This window comes from Anolis carolinensis, chromosome 1 (genome assembly GCF_035594765.1).
Source record: "Anolis carolinensis isolate JA03-04 chromosome 1, rAnoCar3.1.pri, whole genome shotgun sequence".
NCBI lineage: Eukaryota > Metazoa > Chordata > Lepidosauria > Squamata > Dactyloidae > Anolis > Anolis carolinensis.
This window is the reverse complement of record NC_085841.1, coordinates 208,371,374-208,393,508: the sequence shown is the minus strand read 5'-3', so window position 1 is coordinate 208,393,508 and position 22,135 is coordinate 208,371,374. Positions and strand designations below refer to the sequence as shown.

The 22,135-nt window shown below is 41.8% G+C and overlaps 1 protein-coding gene across 4 annotated transcripts; it reads left to right on the top strand.

The window, feature by feature from the left end:
• The first annotated feature begins 46 nt into the window (after positions 1-46).
• Positions 47-17,799, top strand: scrn3 (secernin 3). 4 transcript variants are annotated; one of them, XM_003226432.4, is made up of 8 exons: positions 47-180; positions 4,130-4,301; positions 4,872-5,053; positions 7,236-7,435; positions 9,590-9,802; positions 14,875-15,037; positions 15,759-15,939; positions 17,535-17,799. In XM_003226432.4, exons 2-8 carry the CDS (start codon positions 4,131-4,133, stop codon positions 17,688-17,690), a joined length of 1,266 nt encoding a protein of 421 aa, XP_003226480.1. In that variant the 5' UTR covers positions 47-180; position 4,130; the 3' UTR covers positions 17,691-17,799. The 4 variants fall into 4 exon arrangements, with proteins under 4 accessions (XP_003226480.1, XP_062825244.1, XP_062825243.1 ...); XM_062969174.1 differs by lacking the exon at positions 47-180 and adding an exon at positions 187-2,931; XM_062969173.1 differs by lacking the exon at positions 47-180 and adding an exon at positions 187-3,569.
• The last annotated feature ends 4,336 nt before the right edge of the window (positions 17,800-22,135 follow it).

Genomic DNA, 22,135 nt, shown 5'->3' with positions numbered 1-22,135 from the left:
CTTCCTGAAAAGGGGCGGGCTTTCTCGGCCCGTCCTCCTCGTCCTCAGTTTGCGTCAGCCTGGTCAGGGCCGCAGGAGGAGAGCTGCGTCAGGACTGAAGCGGGGAGAGAAAGGCCTCTTCTTTTCTTCCCGCTCTCGGTTGAGGGAAAGGCACGGAAGGCCGGAGCTCTGCGCGAGAAGGCGAGTGACGTAACCCGTCGCCATGATGGGAAGGTTTGGCCCGAGAGCAGCCGGCCCCAGCCGCCATCTTCCCCTCTTGGCCACAGCCATAACTGGCGGCCCCTTCCACACAGCTGAATAAAATCCCCCATTTTCTGTTTTGAACAGGGATATATGGCAGTGTGGACAAAGATAACCCAGTTCAAAGCAGATATTGTGGGTTATTATGTCTTGATATCTGGGTCATATTATGTTAGAAGAGTTAAAAGGGGAGGGGGTATTTAGAGGAGATTCAGCCCCCAAAATACTTGTAAACATAACCTTGGGTTGCTGTTTGCTTGGGTTTTCCAGGCTGTCTGGCCATGTTCCAGAGGCATTCTCTCCTAATGTTTCACCCACGTCTATGGCAGGTATCCTCAGAGGTTCTGAGGTCTGTTGGAAACTAGGCAAACGGAGGTTATACAGTAGAGTCTCACTTATCCAAGCCTCTCTTATCCAAGCTTCTGGATAATCCAAGCCATTTTTGTAGTCAATGTTTTCAATATATCATGATATTTTGGTGCTAAATTCGTAAATACAGTAATTACAACACAACACTACTGCGTATTGAACTACGTTTTCTGTCAAATTTGTTGTATAACATGCTGTTTTGGTGCTTAATTTGTCAAATCATAACCTAATTTGATGTTTAATAGGCGTTTCCTTAATCCCTCATTATCCAAGATATTCGCTTATCCAAGCTTCTGCCGGCCTGTTTAGCTTGGATAAGTGAGACTCTACTGTATATCTATGGAATGAAATCCAGGGTGGGAGAAAGAACTCCCAAAGCTTTTCTGGTTGAAATGCCTTCTTCTTCACAGAGGTCAGTCCTGTTTTGTAGCCGGCCACCCTAATGTCAGTCATTATTGTCCCTCTCTTTTAAGCATTTATTTGGCTGTTTGAAAGAATCTAAGATAGGAATTGAATCATTCCACCACCTTTGAGCAACCCTGGCCAAGCAATGCTTTGTATAAAAGCCTAGTGTAAAAAGGGACCAGGCCTGTTGTGCAAGACAGAACGGAAGGCTGTAGACACCTGAGTGGAACGGGGTCCGTTGGTGACGTCCAAGGCATTTCCTCCCATTCTCTTCCTCAGAAGGAAACCCAGCAGGTGAAGGATGCCGCTTGGTCAGGAAAGGCATGGCCAGCTGTGGGTGAAGGGGATTTCGCTTGTGGGGAGCCACACTGCAGAATTCGGGCTCCTTGGCACCACTCTACCTGCCAGGGCTCAACGCGATGGAATCCTGGGAGTTTTGGTTGGCTGAGGAAACAGACCTTGGAAAACTACAACTGCTGTAATAGTATGTCGCCTTCCAGACAGCTGTATAAAATACCACATTGGAACTGGATTACATGGCAGTGTGGACTCAGGGCCCTTCCACATAGCCATATAACCCAGAATATCAGAGCAGACAATCTGCAATATCTGCTTTGAACTGTGTTATCTGAGTCCACACTGCCATATTGTTTATTCATTCAGTTGCTTCCAACTCTTCTTGACCTCATGGACCTGCCCACACCAGAGCCCCTTAGGCTGTGGCCACCCCCAGCTCCTTCAAGGTCAAGCCAGTTACTTCAAGGATACCATCCATCCATCTTGCCCATGGTTGGCCCCTCTTCCTTTTTCCTTCCATTTTCCCCAGCATCATTATCTTCTCTAAGCTTTTCTGTCTTCTCATTATGCGGTCAAAGTACTTCATCTTTGCCTCTAATGTCCTTCCCTCCAGTGAGCAGTCGGACATTATTTCCTGGAGTATTCCTTGGATCTTGCGGTCCAAGGCACTCTCAGAATTTTCCTCCAACACTGCAGTTCAAAAGCGTCTATCTTCCTTCACTCAGCCTTCGTTATGGTCCAGCTCTCGCATCCATAGGTTACTATGGGGAATACCATTGCTTTAACTATGCAGACCTTTGTTGCCAGTGTGATGTCTCTACCTTGATGTTCTGGGTTATATGGCAGTGTGGAAGGGCCCTAATTGAGAGAAAGAGGTAGGTAACAGAAGCTTTATAGACTTAGAATACATCCAAATGGGCAAGAAAACTTGGTCAGGAGTTTAGTACTTCCCAGAGATGGCTACACTTGTCTCTCTCCGTACAGCTGCAAAAGCAGGATGAATCTGGCAAGTCGGGCTTCAGATCATCCTGTTAGATGGCCACTCCTACCGTTGTCACCCTGTTGCCATTGTTGTGGCAGCCACAGAGCTCCAAATTGTTCCTGGCTGTCTCTAGACACCGTTACAGATGTTTGCAAGGGCATCCACATGATGCGGGGAGGGGAGAAAGGAAGGCACAATCTCCTACCCTTCCCCAAGTTGTGAGTAACTTGCAAATGTCAGCTGTAACACCCAGGGACAGCCAGGTGGTTGTGGCCTCTGACAACAGCAATAGGACACAAAGGTGGGTGCCATCCCTCTGTGCCTTTGCTGCAGGGAAAACGAGACAGCTGTGGAAACAGTAGAGTTGGGTCCAATTCAGAACCAGCCCAACTGTTAACCCGGTCATGTAGGGCAGTTCTGTAGCATCCCCAAACTGCATAATACGGGGCAACACTGCATTAAGCAGCCTTGTTCCACATTGGGGCAAGAAGGCTTCATGCATCATTTGGATACCACAGAGACTATTCTTGCCCACCTTGGGTTAGATGACCCATATAGATATGCCCCTGCTTTCTCCGTTAATTTTTGTTGGGAATTGCAGGGACTGTAGGCTTTATATCAGTGTGAGGCAATAGCAGGTAAGTGTAGTTTTGTTTGTGTTGCTTATGTTGTTATACCCTGCTTTTTTACATATTGAAATTCTATTTGGAAATGAACAGGTTTTTTTATGGGAGAGGCACCACACACCATTTTGGAGTATTGCAATATCCACTTATATTTCATAGTTGAAGAATGGGAAGTGCGTGGCTAAGCAACATTAGAGTGTGGTCAAGATGGCAAAAAGTTATCTTAGAAGGATCAGAAATTGGGACCAGCCCTTCTATTCATATAGCCATCACACTTCTTCTGTGGCACAGGAACACAGAGTGACACACCTGCAGTACAAAGAGCTGCTCACATATTTTGTGTATGCGTTCCGCATTATACTACACATTTTGATTGTGTAGCACAATCCAAAATTGAGAATCAAACCTATTGTGTTTTTCATAGAATCATTGTGTCATACTAACAAAATGGTAGCTGTTGTCCTTGTCTTTCTCAACTGCAGAGTATGCCTGTCCTGTTTGGCACAAGTCTGCCCATGCAAAGCAGGTGGACATAGCACTGAATGAAACATGCAGAATCATCACAGGATGCCTTAAATCTACACCTGTTGATAAACACCAGTTAGCTGGCATTGCCCCTCCTGACGTGCGACGGGAAGTTGCTGCTAACGGTGAGAGAAAAAAGGTCGAACATTGTGAAAGCCACCCACTGCATGGCTATCACCCTCCTCCCACCAGACTCAAATCAAGGAAGGGCTTCATGAGAACCACCACTCCTCTTGATGTTCCTCCAGCAACAGCAAGGGTGTCCCTTTGGGCAGCTAAACCTGGCAATTCTAGCTGGATGGCCCCCCAAGAGGGTCTTCCTCCAGGGGCAAACCAAGAATGGGCAACTTGGAAGTCCCTGAACAGACTCAGAAGTGGAGTGGGCAGATCAAAAGACAACTTGGCAAGGTGGCACTACCTGGAGGAATCCTCCACCTTGTGTGACTGTGGAGCTGAACAAACAACTCAGCATATGTATGCTTGCCCACAATGCCCTGCCTCATGTACGGAGGAGGAGTTGTTTAAAGCTACAGACGATGTGGTTGCTGTTGCCCACTTTTGGTCCAAAACTATTTAGTTGCTTGTGATTTCTTTTCTTTTTTTTTTAATTTCCATTATTTGAAATGTATTTGTTGTACAATACTTTTGACACGAAATAAATAAAGTTGTATTTGTTATATTCCAGAATGGCTTTCAGGAGCCTTGAACTCTCTTCCTGTGACACTTTTGTGGCTCTGCCTCCTGCCACAATTGGCAATAGGATCATCTTTGGTAAAAACTCAGATAGACCCTCTGATGAAGTCCAAGAAATTGTGTACTTCACTGCTGTAACTCACAGCCCAGGAGAAAAACTTGAGGTAGGAACAAAATCCTTATAAAACATCAGTGTCTAGGACGATTATAAAACAATGTCACAATGTTTTTGCTGTCTGTCTTAAAAGATGAAGTGATGAAAGAATGAGACAAATATTTTATGCCCAAGTAAAATTACAAGCTGGTGCATGAATTAAAACTCATCAGTGTTAGCAAAATGAAAAGATTCAGCAGCTGCGTGGGTGAGAAAGATGGCCACTAAAGAGCGAGTACATCGGTAGTTAAGAGAATTGAAGTTAACCTTTTATTAGAACTTCATTGTAGATAGGAGAGATAACGGGACCTAATCTAAATCTGCCTATTCTAGGAAGGTAGAGAGGGAAGTCTGGAATGAGAAGAGTTGGAGAAAGATCCTGAGAATATCAGTCTGCTTCACACAGCAGGGGCAGGACAGTTTGCATAGAAAGGAAAGGGTTTCAGGTTACCCTGACTTTCTTAACCCTGTCTATTTCCCACCACCACAATGGGGCACTCTTGGCCCTCTTCTTGTGGAGAGTGTTGTTGCATTCCGAAAAGCTGGTGGGATGTAGGTTACAGAATTCTCTTTTTTGCAGTGTACTTACATTGAAATAGAGCAAGTGCCAGAAACGTATGCAGTTGTCCTGAGTCGTCCATCATGGTTGTGGGGTGCTGAGATGGGGGCCAATGAGCATGGAGTTTGCATTGGAAATGAAGCAGTATGGGGGAAAGAAGTCGTCTACGATGAGGAAGCACTCCTAGGCATGGATCTTGTCAGGTTTGGAGAAGATTTGGTTAAGTGTGCTTGGTTTTTCAAATATGCAGAAGGTAGGAATCAGAATTGATAGTTGTTCACCCATTTGTCTATAAACTATCATTGACAAGTATGAGGTGACAAAAAATGTCCACGCATTTTTACTCAATTTTTATAGTACTTTCACTCATGTTGTGATTACCAAAAGATGAAACAGATTTCTATATATCAAAGGCTTATCCACATAGGACCAGAATGGTTGAGGCCGTAAAACAGTTTGTGAGTTTTATGATACTACTAGAAAGGAAAACAAATGTGATATCTGAATTTGGGATTGATTGTTTTTCATAATCCAAATATTATGAAGACTATTAGTGTCTCGTAAAGATGGCACTGTAATTGTTCATTACATAAGCAGTGAATGTGAACATTCTGTTTAATTTTAATAGCAATATTAAAAAACACATCAAACTCGCACAGTGTTTTATTGTTCCAGTACTTTGTGTAATATCTGTGCAGTGGAAACCTAGCACCCTGCATTGTGATTATATATTTTAGTCATAGATCTTCCCCTGTTCTATATAGGCTTGAGTATCCCTTGTCCAAAATGCTTGGGACCAGAAGTGTTCCATATTCCATATTTTGGATGTTTTTCAGATTTTGGAACATTTACCTACACATAAAGGGATATCTTGGAGATTGAGCACAAGTCTAAATGTGAAATTCATATATACTTTACATATAAAACCAGAAGTTAATTTCATACATAATAGTTTTAGTAATTTTGTATACAAAACAAATTATGTACATTAACCATCCAAAAGCAAAAGTGTCACTCAGACACTCATATGGACAATTTTGGCATTTGCAGCTTTTTAGATTTCTAGTTAACAGTACTCATTTACTGGTGTTTGTTTTTATTATGTGCCTTCAGGATATTGTCAAATTATGGTGACTTTATCATTTATCATTTTTCTTAACAATATTTATTAGGGAGATTTGCTATTGCCCTGGGCAGTAGATCTGAAAGAAAGTCCCTTTGACTCCCGGGATCGAGGTCAGGACTGTTCCCAGGCAAACAGTCACATAGGATTTGGGTCAGGCCTGTTCCCAGGCAAACTGTTACATGCCACAAAATCTTGTCACCTCTGTCCATTCATCTTTCTTCAGACTGTATGGAAGAATCCTATGCTTTACTTAATCCTCTACATAAAAATCTGCTAGCCCATAATGCACTCCAACACATTTTATAATATAGGCTTTTGTTTTATTTTTGACACATGTACCAATGTTAGATACGTGGCAACTGGATATAGGGATTTTTTTGTATACAGTAGAACCCCGGTAGTCTGAGTTAAACGGGCGGACCTCAGCTCGGTCAACCGGATAACTCAGATTACCAGGCAGGGAGCTCTTGTCCCAACCGCGGGGAGGCCTCTCCGTGGGGACGAAGGCTGGATCGGGAGGCGCTGCAAGCACCTCCCGATCCAGCCCTCGTCCCAACTGCGAGGAGACCTCTCCGTGGGGGATGCAGGCTGGATCGGGAGGCGCTTGCAGCGCCTCCCGATCCAGCCTGCGTCCCCACGGAGAGGCCTCCCCGTGGTTGGGAGCACCCACTGAACGAAGGGGCTCTCCCTCCTTTTGGTGGAGGCCTCTGCCAAAGGGAGAAAGCCCCTTCATTCGGCGGGTGGGTGAACGGGGAGAGCTGCAAAAGCCCTCCCCGTTCACCCCCCCCCCCCCCGCCCGGCGTGGCGAAGGAGCCGGCTGTGCGTGTTGCTAGGTAGATAGCAAGCTACCTAGCAACATGCACGGGCCGCTCGCACCTTGAGAGATGCCCCCTGCGTGTTGCTAGGTAGCTTGCTATCTACTTAGCAACACGCAGGGGCCACCTCCCAAGTGGCGAGCGCCCCGTGCATGTTGCTAGGTGGCTTGCTATCTACCTAGCAGCACGCACGCCAGCGAGCAGGTGAACGGGTGGCTCCTGCTCGGATTGCACGGAGGCTCGGACGAGCGGGGCTCGAACGAGCGGGGTTTTACTGTATGTAAGTATTTTTATTTTTTATAGTTGTGGTGAGTCTTATTACAGCATATGAGATATACATACAGTTGATAGAGTAAACATTGCAACTGTGATAAAATTCAGTCTTGTTTAAAAGGATTTAAGAATAGAATCTTACAGAAAGCTAACTTGTTGATTTGATTTTAGGCTTGGTCTTGAAAGAGCTAGTACGGCAGAAAAAGCTGTCTTTATCATTGTTGACTTGCTGGATAAATATGGCCAAGGTGGAAACTGCACGGAGAGTCACATGGCATTTACATACTATAATAGTTTTCTGATAGCAGACAGAAAAGAGGCTTGGGTATTGGAAACTTCCGGAAAGTACTGGGCGGCAGAGAAAATAGGAGGTAATATTACTCACCTTAACTCAAATTCAACACTGTTTATTAGGTTATGCATTTATAACTTCAAATACACTTGTCTTGTCATGCTTGAACATATATCTGTGTTGATTAAAGTGGTATAACTGCTGCTACTGTGGTTTCATGGAAAGCAGGACCACTTCTCTATGGTTATATTTTTACTAGGCATTGCTTTTGCGTAGTAGAGACTGAACAAACAAGGTCAAACTGATGGAAAATTATAGTGAGGATGTTGCTGCTCCCTTGGCCATGGTCATGTCTTGAATCTCCCATCTTTCTCTTCCCTGACATGACAAATAAGTAGTCTAATTCTCACTTTTAGCTATTTCAAACAATCAATGTGTGTGTGTGTGTGTATATATATAGAGAGAGAGAGAGAGAAGAGAGTGTAGATGTGAGTTTGATGTCAGAATTAGCTAAAACATATTGACTGCAATTTAGGTTCAGCCCTCTAGATATTGACTGGCATTCTGTTAAGAACATAGGTTGTAGTTAAAGGTTTTCCCCTGACATTAAGTCCAGTTGTGTCCGACTCTGCGGATTGGTGCTTATCTCAATTTCTAAGCTGAAGAGTCGGCGTTGTCTGTAGACACTTCCAAGGTCGTGTGGCTGGCATGACTGCATGGAGTGCCGTTACCTTCCCTCTGGAGCGGTACCTATTGATCTACTCCCATTTGCATGTTTTCAAACTGCTAGGTTGGCAGAAGCTGGGGCTAATGGTGGGTGCTTGCTCTGCTCCCCTGATTTGAGCTTGCGACCTTTTGGTCTGCAAGTTCAGCAACTCAGTGCTTTAACATGCTGCGCCACATAATAGCCATGCAGGGAGATTTCATAGGCTTTTCCGTACATCGTTTTGTATATGCTGGCCGAGTATCCTTTATCCAAAATAATTGAAAATAGAAGTGTTCCAGGCTTTCATGGCCAGAATCACTGGGTTGCTGTGAGTTTTCTGGGCTGTATGCCCATGTTCCAGAAGCATTCTTTCCCGACGTTTCGCCCACATCTGTGGCAGGCAACCTCAGGAAACGTCACGAGAGAATGTTTCTGGAACATGGCCATACAGCCTGGAAAATTCACAGCAACCCAGAAGTATTCCATATTTTGGATTTTTAAAATTTTGAAATACTTGGACATGCATAATAAGATATATTGGAGATGGGACCTAGGTCTATAAACAGATTTCATTTATGTTTTCATGCATAGCCCAAAGGTAATTTCATACACAATATACAGATAGTCCCAAGTTATGAACAAGTTAGTTCTGTAGGTTTGTTCTTAAGTTGAATTTGTATGTAACTCCAAATTAATATATATACATAGTAGTTTTGGATGGTATAGTTAAAGGTTAATGCCCCTGTGGTGTTTGTTTCAGATTTCACTTTACTTTCTGTCCCTCTGATCATTGGGTTTTGAAAAAAATGATTTGTTGTGGAAAGTCATGATAACTCTTTCAGGAGTGAATTTCCCTGCCTAGGGGTTGTTTCTCTCACTTCGTGTTGTCTCATCCCTTGTAAGTGTAAGTGTAAGTTTATAACTTGGGGACTGCCTGTATTTGATAAATTTGTGCATGAAACAAAGTTTCTGTACATTGAACCATCAGAGAGCAAACATATCACTATCTTAGCTACCCACATGGAAAATCTTGGATTTCAGAATTGCAGTGGTACTTAACCTGTATAGGCCTCAACCTAACATACTGTCTCATGTGGAACTACTGCACTACACTGAACCATACAGGATAGCAGCCATTGTTGGACTGCAAATCCCTGTAGCCCTAATTATTATAGTGGTGAAAAATGCTGGAAGCTGGAGGGCCACATAGTTCCTGCTCCTAGTTTGTGATAACTGTAATTTGCCTAATGTAAATTATTGTTATAATTATAATTAGCATGAGGCATGTTTCTGCTTCATAATAATTTCACACAGTTCTGTGACATAACCTGGATAATATCACTTGCTATAAGTTTTCTAGATAGAAAGAAAAGCGGAGAACAACAAGCAAGTCCATGCAGTTGGACTTAACGTGCTTCTTAATATCTATTGGTGTGTTATTGAAACCTAACTAAATATTTTTCAGCCAATTTTGTGCTGTGAAGAGCCTTATTTTAACATTTGAATTGGTTTCACATTTTTCAACAGAAGGAGTAAGGAATATTTCCAACCAGCTTTCAGTAACAACCAAAATTGATCGTGAACATCCTGGAGTTCGGAGTTATGCTACCAGCCAAGGCTGGTGGGATGGCAAAAAAGAATTTGATTTTGCTGCCACTTACTCATATGTAAATACTGCCAGGATGACTACTACAAGAAGCAGATACTGTGAAGGCTATAAACTTCTAAAGAAATACGAAGGTACCTTTGTTAAATCATAAGACTTTACATTTGTAGGTGTAGATAATCAACTAAGACTTCTCTCTTTATAATATACAACCATTGGTAATGTGCAGATTTTACGAATTACTAGAGAGATAGGGTTTAAGAGGTTTTTTCCCCTCTTTTCATTTTTAAGATTATGTATTTCTAAATAATACTTTCTGTGATTATTTTATAATTGTCAGTATGGGTGGCTCCTGTGTGTCCTGTTATAGCAAAGAGACTTAATCTCCAGGATTGAAAATATACTGTCCCTCACTCAATAGTCTAATTATTTTATTTCCCCGTGTCTTCAGTGTTTTGTCTCATACTTTACACAGTAACTGAGTTTGTTTGTTTCTTATTTTCCAATAGTTACTCTTTGCCTCCCATTAAACTTTGAGGGTTTAATGAACAGGGAGATACAATACATGCTGTAAAGAAAAACTGCACTGTCTTTCCAGCCTATGATTCTTACAGCAGCTGTTAAAGTTGTATTTTCTCTTACTATATGGATATCCAAATTGCTTGAAAAACCACATACACATTGGGAGGAAAATTAAAGCCAAATAAAATTGCACCCCTGCGTTTCAGTCTTCATTCTCTGAGCCCTGTCACCCCAAATTGCTGTAGCTATTCTGTACTTCCTACTGGATTACGTGCAGCTATAATACCCTTGTGATCATGTAAATCCTACACTCATTTGGGGAATTGTAGGTTCTGAATACTGAACATTTTTAATACCTGTGCAATGCAAAGGCTTTGTTGAAGTTCTATCAGATACTACATTGTAAATCCCCATTTTTCTGGTACTTACCTCAGTTGTTTTTAAGTCTCACCAGGTGTTCAAGTTATCAGGCTGATACTGTTTAAGTGTTTTCTCCCATACCTTGAAGGAAATCATTATTGTAAGACACTAGTCTCCACAGATTTTACTTTTGATTGTTAAAAAGAAATCTTCAAAAATTGGTGTGGAGGATTTATTTTTAATATTAAGGTTGTTATTTTCAAATGGCCATGGAGCATTAGAAATTTATTGGGGGGGGGGGGGGGAGTTGGAAATCTAAATTGGAAAACTAAGTCTGTCTGTTAAAAGGAAGAGAGGGATTTAGCCAGAGATTTGTGCATTCCAAAATCATATGTAAACTTAAGCTTTTTTCACTGTGTGTCTCTTAGTGATGTGCTCTCTCCCCCCCCCCCCCCATCTACACTTCCTCCATTTGTTTTTTCTCTCATTCATTTTGCCTTCTATGATTTTGTTCATTCACAGAGTTTGGAAGTAACATGTTACAAGCAAACTACTTATAGGGACACTAGCTGTGCCCGGCCACGCGTTGCTGTGGTGAAGTATGGTGGTATGGGAAATAAAGTATTGAGGAATTGGTGGTAGTTAAGGTAAAGGGTAAAGGTTTTCCCCTGACATTAAGTCCAAGCGTGTCTGACTCTGGGGGTTGGTGCTCATCTCCATTTCCAAGCCAAAGAACCAGCATTGTCCGTAGACTCCTCCAAGGTCATGTGGGATGACTGCATGGGGCGCCGTTACCTTTCCGCCGGAGCGGTACCTATTGATGCACTCACATTTGCATGTTTTCGAACTTCTGGGTTGGCAGAAGCCGGGGGTAACAGTGGGGGCTGTCTCCACTCCCCCAATTCAAACCTGCGGCCTTTCGGTCCAGAAGTTCAGCAGCTCAGCGCTTTAACACGCTGCGCCATCAGGGGATATTCTTTCCTAAAGGTTGTGAATATACAATATTTCTGATTGGTTTTTTTTTGTCTGTTGAAGGCAAGTATGAATGCTGCAATTAGGGAAAATGATTAGGATGTAATGGCCTTGTAGCTTTAAAGCCTGGCTGTTTCTTCCCTGAGTGAATTTTTTGTTGGGAGGTGTTAGCTGGCCCTGATTGTTTCTTGTCTGGAATTCCCTTGTTTTCAGAGTGGTGTTGTTTGCGATATTTTATGTGCTTCTACTGTCTGTGGCCCTGAGAAAACAGAGGACTTTGATGATGAGAATACTTTGTTGGGAGGTTTTAGCTGGCCCTGATGGTTTCCTGTGTAGAATTCCCCTGTTTTCAGTGTGTTGTTCTTTATTTAGTGTTCTGATTTTAGAGATTGTATTACAGTAGAGTCTCACTTATCCAACACTCACTTATCCAATGTTCTGGATTAGCCAACACATTTTTGTAGTCAATGTTTTCAATGCATTGTGATATTTTGGTGCTAAATTCGTAAATACAGTAATTACTACATAGCATTAATGTGTAATGAACTACTTTTTCTGTCAAATTTGTTGTATAACATGATGTTTTGGTGCTTCATTTGTAAAATCATGATCTAACTTGATGTTTAATAGGCTTTTTCTTAATCTCTCCTTATTATCCAACATATTCGCTTATCCAGCGTTCTGCCGGCCCGTTTATGTTGGATAAGTGAGACTCTAATTTATTCTGTTTTATTATACCACAGTAATTTTTATATATTCTGATTTTAGTGTTTTTAATACTTGGAGCCAGATTGTATTCATTTTCACAGTTCACAGCAACACAATAATAATCATAATAATAATAGTAATGATAGTAATGATAGTAATAATAATGACTTTGGTAATACACACTGCTTCACTCCCTTCTCGGCTTCCTTTCTGGAAGAATCCTTTCTGGGGAGGTGTTAGCTGACCCCTGATTGTTTCCTTTGTGGAATTTCCAATTTCGCTGTTTTCAGAGTGTTACTCTTTATTTACTGTCCTGGTTTTAGAGATTATATTGTTCTGTATTATTCTATCACAGTAATTATTTCATATTAAAGTAGAATCTCACTTATCCAACATTCGCTTATCCAATGTTCTGGATTATCCAATGCAGTCTGCCTTAGTAATCAATGTAGTCAGTGTTTTAAATTCATTGTGATATTTTGGTGGTAAATTTGTAAATACAGTAATTACTACATAGCATTACTGCGCATGGAACTACTTTTTCTGTCACATTTGTTGTATAACATGATGCTTTGGTGCTTAATTTGTATAATGATTATCTAATTTGATGTTTAATCGGCTTTTCCTGAATCCCTTCTTATTATCCAACATATTCACTTATCCAACGTTCTGCCGGCCTGTTTATGTTGGATAAGTGAGACTCTACTGTATATTGATAATCTTATATTATCTTATATTATCTGCTTAGAACTGGATTATATGAGGCCCCTTCTTCACAGCTGTATAATTAGATAATCTGTGGAAGAGGCCTAAGTGAGGCCTGTCCCCTGGGCTGAGTGGGTTGCTAGGAGACCAAGTGGGGGGAGCTTAGCCTTCTAACTGGCAGAAATTGGATAAAAACAATTATTCCTCTCCCTCTAATTATGACTTTATTTTTCTTTTCTTTTTGTTGTATCATGGATGATGGGTTGTGTTGTCAAATTTTGAGGTTGGGGGGGGGGCTGTAGTTTTGTTGTTTTGTCCGCTGCCGTGATTCCATTACTCTATACAATAAATAAATAAATAAAATTTTATATATATAATAAAAAATAAGAGAAGATGGAAAGATGGAAATTTAGATAGATAGAAAAATAGAAGATAGAAGAAGGGCACAGCTGTGCCTTTTGCAAAACATTATAACAAAGGACAACTTTGCTATGTTTTGGTGTAACAAGTACTTAGTTATTTTCAAAATATAGGATTTGAAGCAAAGCTTGTGGGTAAAGGCCATAGGCCATTTTCCCCTTTATAAAGAGTTTCAAAAATTAGGTACCATAAATAAACAAATAGAAAAATTGGCATGGTGCTCATGGAGTACAGTAATGGGCAGTGAATAAAACATTGCTTTTTAAAATAGGACATTAACATATCCAGCTACTAAAGTAACATTCCAAGTTCTGTTCATTCTGTTGTAGCAGTCCCCAACATCGGTTTCCTATCTTTTCAATCCTTGTCCTGTGTTGCTCCTTCTTTTTGGCGTATTTGTCCTCTTCCATTGAGCTTTGCGGGAGAGAGACACCTGGCCAACCAGATTACCGAAACATATCCTTATTCTACTATACCCTTTTATTCATAGGATCGTAAACATGACCTCTGTCACTGCTTGCCGCAAGAGCTAATGGCATCCAGAAGTCCTTCTTTCTGCCATTTTCTTTCGCTAGAGGCTTGATTGCTGTTGTCACTACTGCAAATTTCTTGAATCTAAAGACATCACAATGTAGATAATAGCTAACATATTTCTTTGTGCTTCACAGTTTTGAGAGTAAGAGTTAATATTCTGAGTCAGCACTGTTTGTGTGCAAGTGTCCCCCTTTGTCCCTTACACCTTAAAGGAGATGAAATGAACCCTCTTCCAGCTGAAGGGAAAGAATGAAAGCACTGTGTGAAAATGTTGTTTCTTTTTCATATTTCTAAAATTATTTTTCCTAAAAATGATTTGCACCCGATTTTTGTTTAAAATTCAGTGCTTTGAATTTATGTTCCTAATATGTGGTTCTTTGTCAACATACATGTAACTACAATTAGAGATTGGATAGTTTAATGTTTTCACAACATTTTCTCTACTTTTCTTAACCACGGCTTATCAGATTTCTAGTTCAACGGAGGGGGGGGGGGTAATTTGTCGGTTTCAAAAGGCTTATTTGTACTGTTCTGACATAAACCCAGCTGTTGCATGCATGTATAGCCTTTCCATAATTTTTTACACAGTATATTTGTTACTGACAGTACATTGCAAGGGAGAAACCTTCATGCTTTACTTGTGTACAAGTTGAGCGAAAAGTTTTGGAAACAGAATGCTATATTATTTAAAAAGGATAATTTATATAGAAAGTGTCCTTGTAACAATGCAAGATTTCCCTGAAGAAAATCTTATAGAGTTTAAAACAGGTTTCAGATATTTTCTTTTAAGAAATTGATGTTTCATATTTAAACTATAATAGTGTGGCTGTTTTTCTGCCATTCTTACTGTAATTATCACATTGTTTAGAACCAGTTTGTAAATGTGTTTTGAATAGGTGCTGGTTGTTTGACTTTAATATATATAGATATATGATGTAAGTGAATATACGTTACTGTGAAAATACATTTTGTTTTCTCTTCATAGGGCATATAACAGCTGAGACCATGATGGCAATCCTTCGAGATAAGGAGAGTGGCATTAATATGGAAGGTGGCTTTATGACTACTGGAAGCATGGTTTCCATACTTCCGCAAGAACCGAGCCTCCCTTGCATACATTTCTTCACTGGAACGCCAGACCCTGAGAGGTAATACGGATAAACTGTCATGAGAATAAAATCTGACTCCTCTTCTGGCTCTGGTAGTGGCAGCAGTGTGTGCGCTTTTCTCTTCTGGCTTCCACGTGACCAGTGATGCTGTAGGGCTGCTCTGGAGCCACCACTGATTCTATGGGACATGGACTAAGATATCTCCTTTTGCCATTCTACTCAGAATGGGGATGGTTCCTTTTAAAATAAGAGTTAATACTACAACTTACCTTTTATTTTAAAAATGAAAAGAACCATCCCCTCTCTAAGCAGATTGGTCAAAGACATGTCTGGACAGGACAATGATGATGCTGGCAACAGAGTGGCAAGCCCCTGAGGCAACATTGGCACTTTTCCATCTCTTCAGAATAACTCTTGACATCCGTGGGTTGTATCACATTCCATCATTTTGACTCCAAAACCTCTCATCTTGCATATGAGTATATAGATAGATTTGATTGGGCAATTTTTGTCGAATATGTCTTTTGTTTGTAAAAAAAGAATTATAAGCAGCTGGCTAAATTTGAAGGGCAAAGTTTATACTTAAGGAAGTATAACATTGCTGTCTTGTAAAGCTAGTATAAAATCTATCACAACACTCATTTCTAATGAATTAAAATGTCCAGTTGACCTGGATAAGTTTAAAAAAAAAAAAAAAAGATAGAGGCAATATGTGAACATGTGATCATTTTCATTTTACATGTTTTATTTTGCTCTCTAGGTCTTTCTTTAAACCTTTTATATTTGTGCCAAATATTGATCAGCTATTAAAAACGAGTTCTCCAGTATTTGGTCCTGAGGATCCTGTTAAACAGCAACCACGGTTTCAAACTAAGCCAGATAGAAGACATGAACTCTACAAAAAACATGAAAGTGCAGTTCACTTAATAGAATCCTCTAAGGTATGGTGAATTAAGTTAGAGCTGTATAGTGTGAAATATGTTAATCTCAATATAAAACTCAGCAAGGATTTATGCAAGTTACTTTACCTATAGAAGGATTATGTACTTTATAGTTCCATTTTTGGATAAAGAGAGTATTTAACCTTTCAGTCACATTACTCGAAAGGTCAAGAGGATACCATGATTCATAATCTCTGGCAAAGCTTTATGTGTGTGGTACATGTATCTAGTTTCTGGCTTTAAACAAGGTGCCCTTCAGTAGTATATTTAATACTACTTGTACTATTTAATAGCATCACTTGGGCATGTACTTGAACGCTCAGTATGCTACTTTTCCTGCTGTTATTATCCAGGAGTTGGGAGCAGGATGACACAGCAGCAAGTAAAGTAGTATGGGACGCTTTAAAAAAGGATCAAGGATCTGATTGGTGTTGCTTTCTAATAATTTCGCCCTTCACAGCGAGTATGCTATTTTGAAAATTGAGTTGTGCATTAGATTTGATGGCAAATTAGACTTGAGTAAATATGGTAATATGCTTATATGTTTGTGAGTGCCTTCATCCCATTAAAATGGCACCAGATGCCTGTCCTCACATCACAGAGACAAAGACCTCCTCAAACCTTTTTGACCATCCTTTGAAGAGCAGGACACAAATCCAGCCCAGCCTCTCATGCATTCCCAAATCAGTTCATTCCTACCTGCCTTCCTCCATGTTACTGCAAAGGGAGTTTTTTCCTTCCTAAGAAAGAGAAGAGGTCAATTTGAAGTGGTGGGGTTTTTGTTTTTTTTGCCGGGCGGGGCGAGGGGAGTTAACATCTGCTTAGCTCTCCAAGGAACAGATCTTGTAGTGGTTACAGTTGTTGATAATGACACATTTGATGCAGAGCCACTGCAGACTAGAGATCAAGATACAGAAGAAAGGAATGATGGTGGCAGCTGAACAAAGCATCAATTGTTGCTGTGGTCAGATCCACTGTTTCCCCCTTCCCTAGTTGCAAGGGCTATTTGCTAAAAGGGCAGAAAGTGTGCTGACAGCTGCTGAAACATTTGGAAGCCTGATTTTTACAGGAGCCTTATGTGACTAGAAAGGCAGGAACTGGAATCTTCCCCACTTCTCCCTCTTCTCTTTCCTTTCTGCCAGTAGTGGAGCAAGGGCTGTTTTGAGGGAAAACGTACTGGGTGCTGGACGTATGGCCAATCCCCTTTTCTTGAAGGCAGAAGTGGGGTTCTGGTGGCAAAAAAGGGAGTTTGGAGGTTTTCTGATTTTTTTATTTTTGGATAAGGGATGTTTAACCTTTATGCATTATTTTAATCCAGGCATAAGCATATGATCCAACCAGCTAATACAGTATTTTAAAATAGAAAAAATCACATGCTTTGCATCCTTTGTAACATATCCCCGAGTTTTACCCTTCACCTACTCTTGGATCATGTCAAAATCTATAATTTTGGCCCCAAACCCTGCCCTTGATTTATACAGGAGTGTATGGAATTGGTACCTCAGAGATGGGTGGGTTGTTAATGTACAATTATTTTTGGACATGTTGATTTTATCAGCAAGAGTTATCTTTATTTTAAAATGTCTTTTCTGTAGGAGAAGGCTGAAATCATAATTGAACAGATACAAAAATTGGAAAAAGAGAAGATTAGCCAAATGGAGACTATTCTGCAGAATGGACATCTTGATGCTGATCAAGTAGTTCATCTTTTTTCTAACTGCACAGAAGAAGAAATCTGCATATATACCTAATGAACTTTTGCAGTCACTTTGTTTCACTCTCAACTGCTTGCTTCTCAAAGCAATTTGAGTTTTTGCACATTTGCTGATAAACTAGGGGCCATGCAGGCCATGTAACATTTGTGAATGTGTAGCTGGATGTTATGTTTTTGCATTTGCACAACATATTTCCAGACAATATTTTCAGACTTTTAATTGCACTGTGAAGTTGTGTGAAACTGCTGTAGCCTTCCCAGTTGTACTAAAGCACTTACATTTTCTAAATACAGTAGAGTTCCGGTTAACCGAGACTCTGTATTATCCTAGGCGCCACCGGGGGCGCCCCTCCCTCTCCTTCTCTTGAGTTACTTCGAGGAAGGGAGCTCCAGAGAAGGAGAGGGAGGAGGAAGCGCCCGTGAGCGTTGCTAGGCAGCAGTGCTCATGGGTGCTTCCCTGGGCTGAGTGCTCGTCGTAGGGACGGAGCCCCGTCCCTCGGCGACCACTCACCCCTAAAACGGATTGCCAGGAGGAATAATGGGGCCTCCCTATTATCCATCAGTTCCGGTTATCCGAGATTTATCTTGGATAACCGGAACTCTACTGTACTTAAAAAATAATTAGCTGGAATTTACCAGATCAGATGTGAGACCTTAACCTATAGTTAAGTATTTATGACATGTTCAAATTAATGATCCCTAGATATCTAGCTAGAGTACGGCCTGAATCCTTTTTCATCTGTTTCTTTCGTGGTTTTGTACCATTTTGTCCGTTCGGATTGCACTGAACGGCACAACCCCACAGTAACAAAAGAAACAGTGAAATGAAAGGCAGAGGGGAACGATCGCTGATTTTTGGCACTTGGCTGTAGACCTACAGCCAAGCACCAGGTGCTCGATGGCTCATAGACCCTGCTTGCCAGACCTACAGTTGAGCACTCAACTGTAGGCCCGACAGGCAGGGCCTACGACCATAGCTCACAGGGCTGGCTCACAGGGCCTACAGTTGAGTGTCGAACGCTTGATGCTTGTAGGCCCAGCTCGCAGAACCTATGAGCCATCAAGCACTCGATGCTCGTAGACCCTGCCTGCCAGGCTTACAATTGAGTGCTCAACTGTAGGCTGGCAGGCAGGCAGGGTCTATGAGCATCGAGTGCTCGGCACTTGAGTGCAGACCCTGCAAGCCAGCCCCATGAGCCATTGAGCACTCGGTGCTCGTAGCCTACAGTCAAGCACTCAACTGTAGGCCCAGCTTGGTTTTTGCAGACATTGGATAGGCACCCGTTTCCGTAAGCAGCACACGAAAGCGGAAACGGGGCCATACAAATGGAACAAATAGGAATGGTAAGTAATTTTATACAAATACACAAGTCTGTCTGAATACTCTTAAGGACACCAGCTCCCATCTCATCTTGGAAGCTAAGCAGCATCAGTGCTGTTTAGTACTTGGTCCACCAATGAATACCAGGTGCTGTAGGTTATATTTCAGAGGAAGGAATTGGCAAAACCACCAAGTATTCCTTGCCTAAGAAAACCTTAGAATCATAGAATAGTAGAGTTGGAAGAGACCTCATGGGCCATCCAGTCCAACCCCCCGCTAAGAAGCAGGAAATCGCATTCAAAGCACCCCCGACAGATGGCCATCCAGCCTCTGCTTAAAAGCCTCCAAAGAAGGAGCCTCCACCACAGCCCGGGGGAGAGAGTTCCACTGTCGAACAGCTCTCACAGTGAGGAAGTTCTTCCTGATGTTCAGGTGGAATCTCCTTTCCTGTAGTTTGAAGCCATTGTTCCGTGTCCTAGTCTGCAGGGCAGCAGAAAATAAGCTTGCTCTCTCCTCCCTATGACTTCCTTTCACGTATTTGTACATGGCTATCATGTCTCCTCTCAGCCTTCTCTTCTGCAGGCTAAACATGCCCAGCTCTTTAAGCCGCTCCTCATAGGGCTTGTTCTCCAGACCCTTAATCATTTTAGTCGCCCTCCTCTGGACACTTTCCAGCTTGTCAACATCTCCCTTCAACTGTGGTGCCCAGAATTGGACGCAGTATTCCAGGTGTGGTCTGACCAAGGCAGAATAGAGGGGGAGCATGACTTCCCTGGATCTAGACACTATACCCCTATTGATGCAGGCCAGAATCCCGTTGGCTTTTTAGCTGCTGCATCACATTGTTGGCTCATGTTGAACTTGTTGTCCACGAGGACTCCAAAGTCTTTTTCGCATACACTGCTGTCAAGCCAGGTATCCCCCATTCTGTATCTTTGATTTCCATTTTTTCTGCCGAAGTGAAGTATCTTGCATTTGTCCCTGTTGAACTTCATTTTGTTAGTTTCGGCCCATCTCTAGTTTGTCAAGATTGTTTTGAATTCTGCTCCTGTCTTCTGGAGTGTTAGCTATCCCTCCCAGTTTGGTGTCGTCTGCAAACTTGATTGTGCCTTCTAACCCTTTGTCTAAGTCGTTAATAAAGATGTTGAACAGAACCGGGCCCAGGACGGAGCCCTGCGGCACTCCACTTGTCACTTCTTTTCATGATGGAGACGACGCATTGGTGAGCACCCTTTGGGTTCGTTTGCTTAGCCAATTACAGATCCACCTAACCGTAGTTTTGTCTAGCCCACATTTTACTAGTTTATTTGCCAGAAGGTCGTGGGGGACTTTGTCGAAGGCCTTACTGAAATCCAGGTAGGCTACATCCACAGCATTCCCTGTATCGACCCAACTCGTAACTATCGAAAAAAGAGATCAGATTAGTCTGGCATGACTTGTTTTTGGTAAATCCGTGTTGACTATTAGCAATGACCGCATTTGTTTCTAAGTGTTCGCAGACCACTTCCTTAATGATCTTTTCCAGAATCTTGCCTGGTATCGATGTGAGGCTGACCGGACGGTAATTGTTTGGGTTGTTCTTTTTTTCCTTCTTGAATATAGGGACCACATTTGCCCTCCTCCAATCTGCTGGGACTTCTCCCGTTCTCCAAGAACTCTCGAAGATAATTGCCAGTGGTTCTGAAATAACTTCCGCTAGTTCCTTCAATACTCTTGGATGTAGCTGATCTGGCCCTGGGGACTTGAATTCGTTTAGAGTGGCCAGGTGTTCCTGGACAACTTGTTTCCCTATTTGGAGTTGGATTTCCCCCAATCCTTCGTCCATTCCACTTTGCTGAGGTTGAAGATGGCTTTCTTTTTGTGAGAAGACTGAGGCAAAGAAGGCATTCAGCAGTTCTGCCTTTTCCCTATCCTCTGTCGCCATCACCCCATCTTCTCCTTGCAGTGGCCCTATCGCCTCCTTTTTCTTCCTTTTTCTACCAATGTAAGCAAAAAAGCCTTTTTTGTTGTTTTTTATGTCCCTGGCAAGCCTGTGTTCATTTTGCGCTTTAGCCTTGCGAACCTTTTCCCTACAGGTGTTGGCTATACGTTTGAATTCTTCTTTGGTGATTTCTCCCCTTTTCCACTTCTTGTGCATGTCATTTTTGAGCTTTAGCTCAGTTAGAAGTTCTTTGGACATCCATTCTGGCTTCTTTGCACTTGTCTTATTTTTCTTCTTTGTTGGCACTGTTTGCATTTGCGCCTTGAGTATTTCACTTTTGAAAAACTCCCATCCATCCTTAACTCCCTTGTTTTTTAATATTGGCGTCCATGGAATGCCGCTCAGTAATTCCTTCATTTTTTGGAAGTCAGCTCTCTTAAAGTCCAGAATGCGTGTTTGACTTGTCTTAGTTTCAGCATTCCTTTGTATTGCAAACTGCAAGAGCACATGGTCACTTGCCCCTAAGGATCCAACCACTTCAACTGTATTGATCAGGTCTTCCACATTTGTTAAGATTAGATCAAGAGTTGCTGATCCCCTTGTTGCCTCTTCTACCTTCTGGACCATAAAATTGTCTGCAAGGCAAGTGAGGAATTTGTTGGACTTTGTACTCTTGGCTGAGTTTGTTTTCCAGCAGATATCGGGATAATTGAAATTGCCCATGACTACTATATCTCTTCTTTGTGCCTGTTTGGTCAGCTGTTGACAGAAGGCTTCATCAAGTCCTTCATCCTGACTCGGAGGTCTGTAGTAGACACCCACGACAAGATCTTTTTGAGTCCCGGTTCCCTTGATTCTTATCCAGATGCTTTCAAGCTGGTTTTCCGGATTACAGTCTTGCATTTCTTCTACAACGTAACTGTTTTTGACATATAAAGCTACTCCCCCTCCTCTCCCCTTTGTTCTATTTCTGTGAAAGAGGTTATAGCCCTCAATGGCTAAATTCTAGTGATGGGAGTCATCCCACCAGGTTTCAGTGATGCCTATGACATCGTATGTGTGGTGCTGTGCTAAGAGTTGGAGTTCGTCATGCTTATTTCCCATGCTCTGTGCATTAGTGCATAAAGACATGTGCATAAAGACATGTAAGCCCCTGTGACCTCCCCTCAAACTGTTTATTTCGGATTATTGTGCTCTCTGTACTTGGTCCTTGCTGTGTTTGTGCAGCCCTCCGTTTAGC

Bases quoted from the DNA above. Each gene is read 5' to 3' on its own strand.
- scrn3 (XM_003226432.4), top strand. From the start codon at position 4,131: ATGGCTTTCAGGAGCCTTGAACTCTCTTCCTGTGACACTTTTGTGGCT. The intron at 7,436-9,589 runs GTAATATTACTC...ATTTTTCAACAG, and splicing joins GGCGGCAGAGAAAATAGGAG to AAGGAGTAAGGAATATTTCC. The intron at 15,038-15,758 runs GTAATACGGATA...TTTGCTCTCTAG, and splicing joins GGAACGCCAGACCCTGAGAG to GTCTTTCTTTAAACCTTTTA.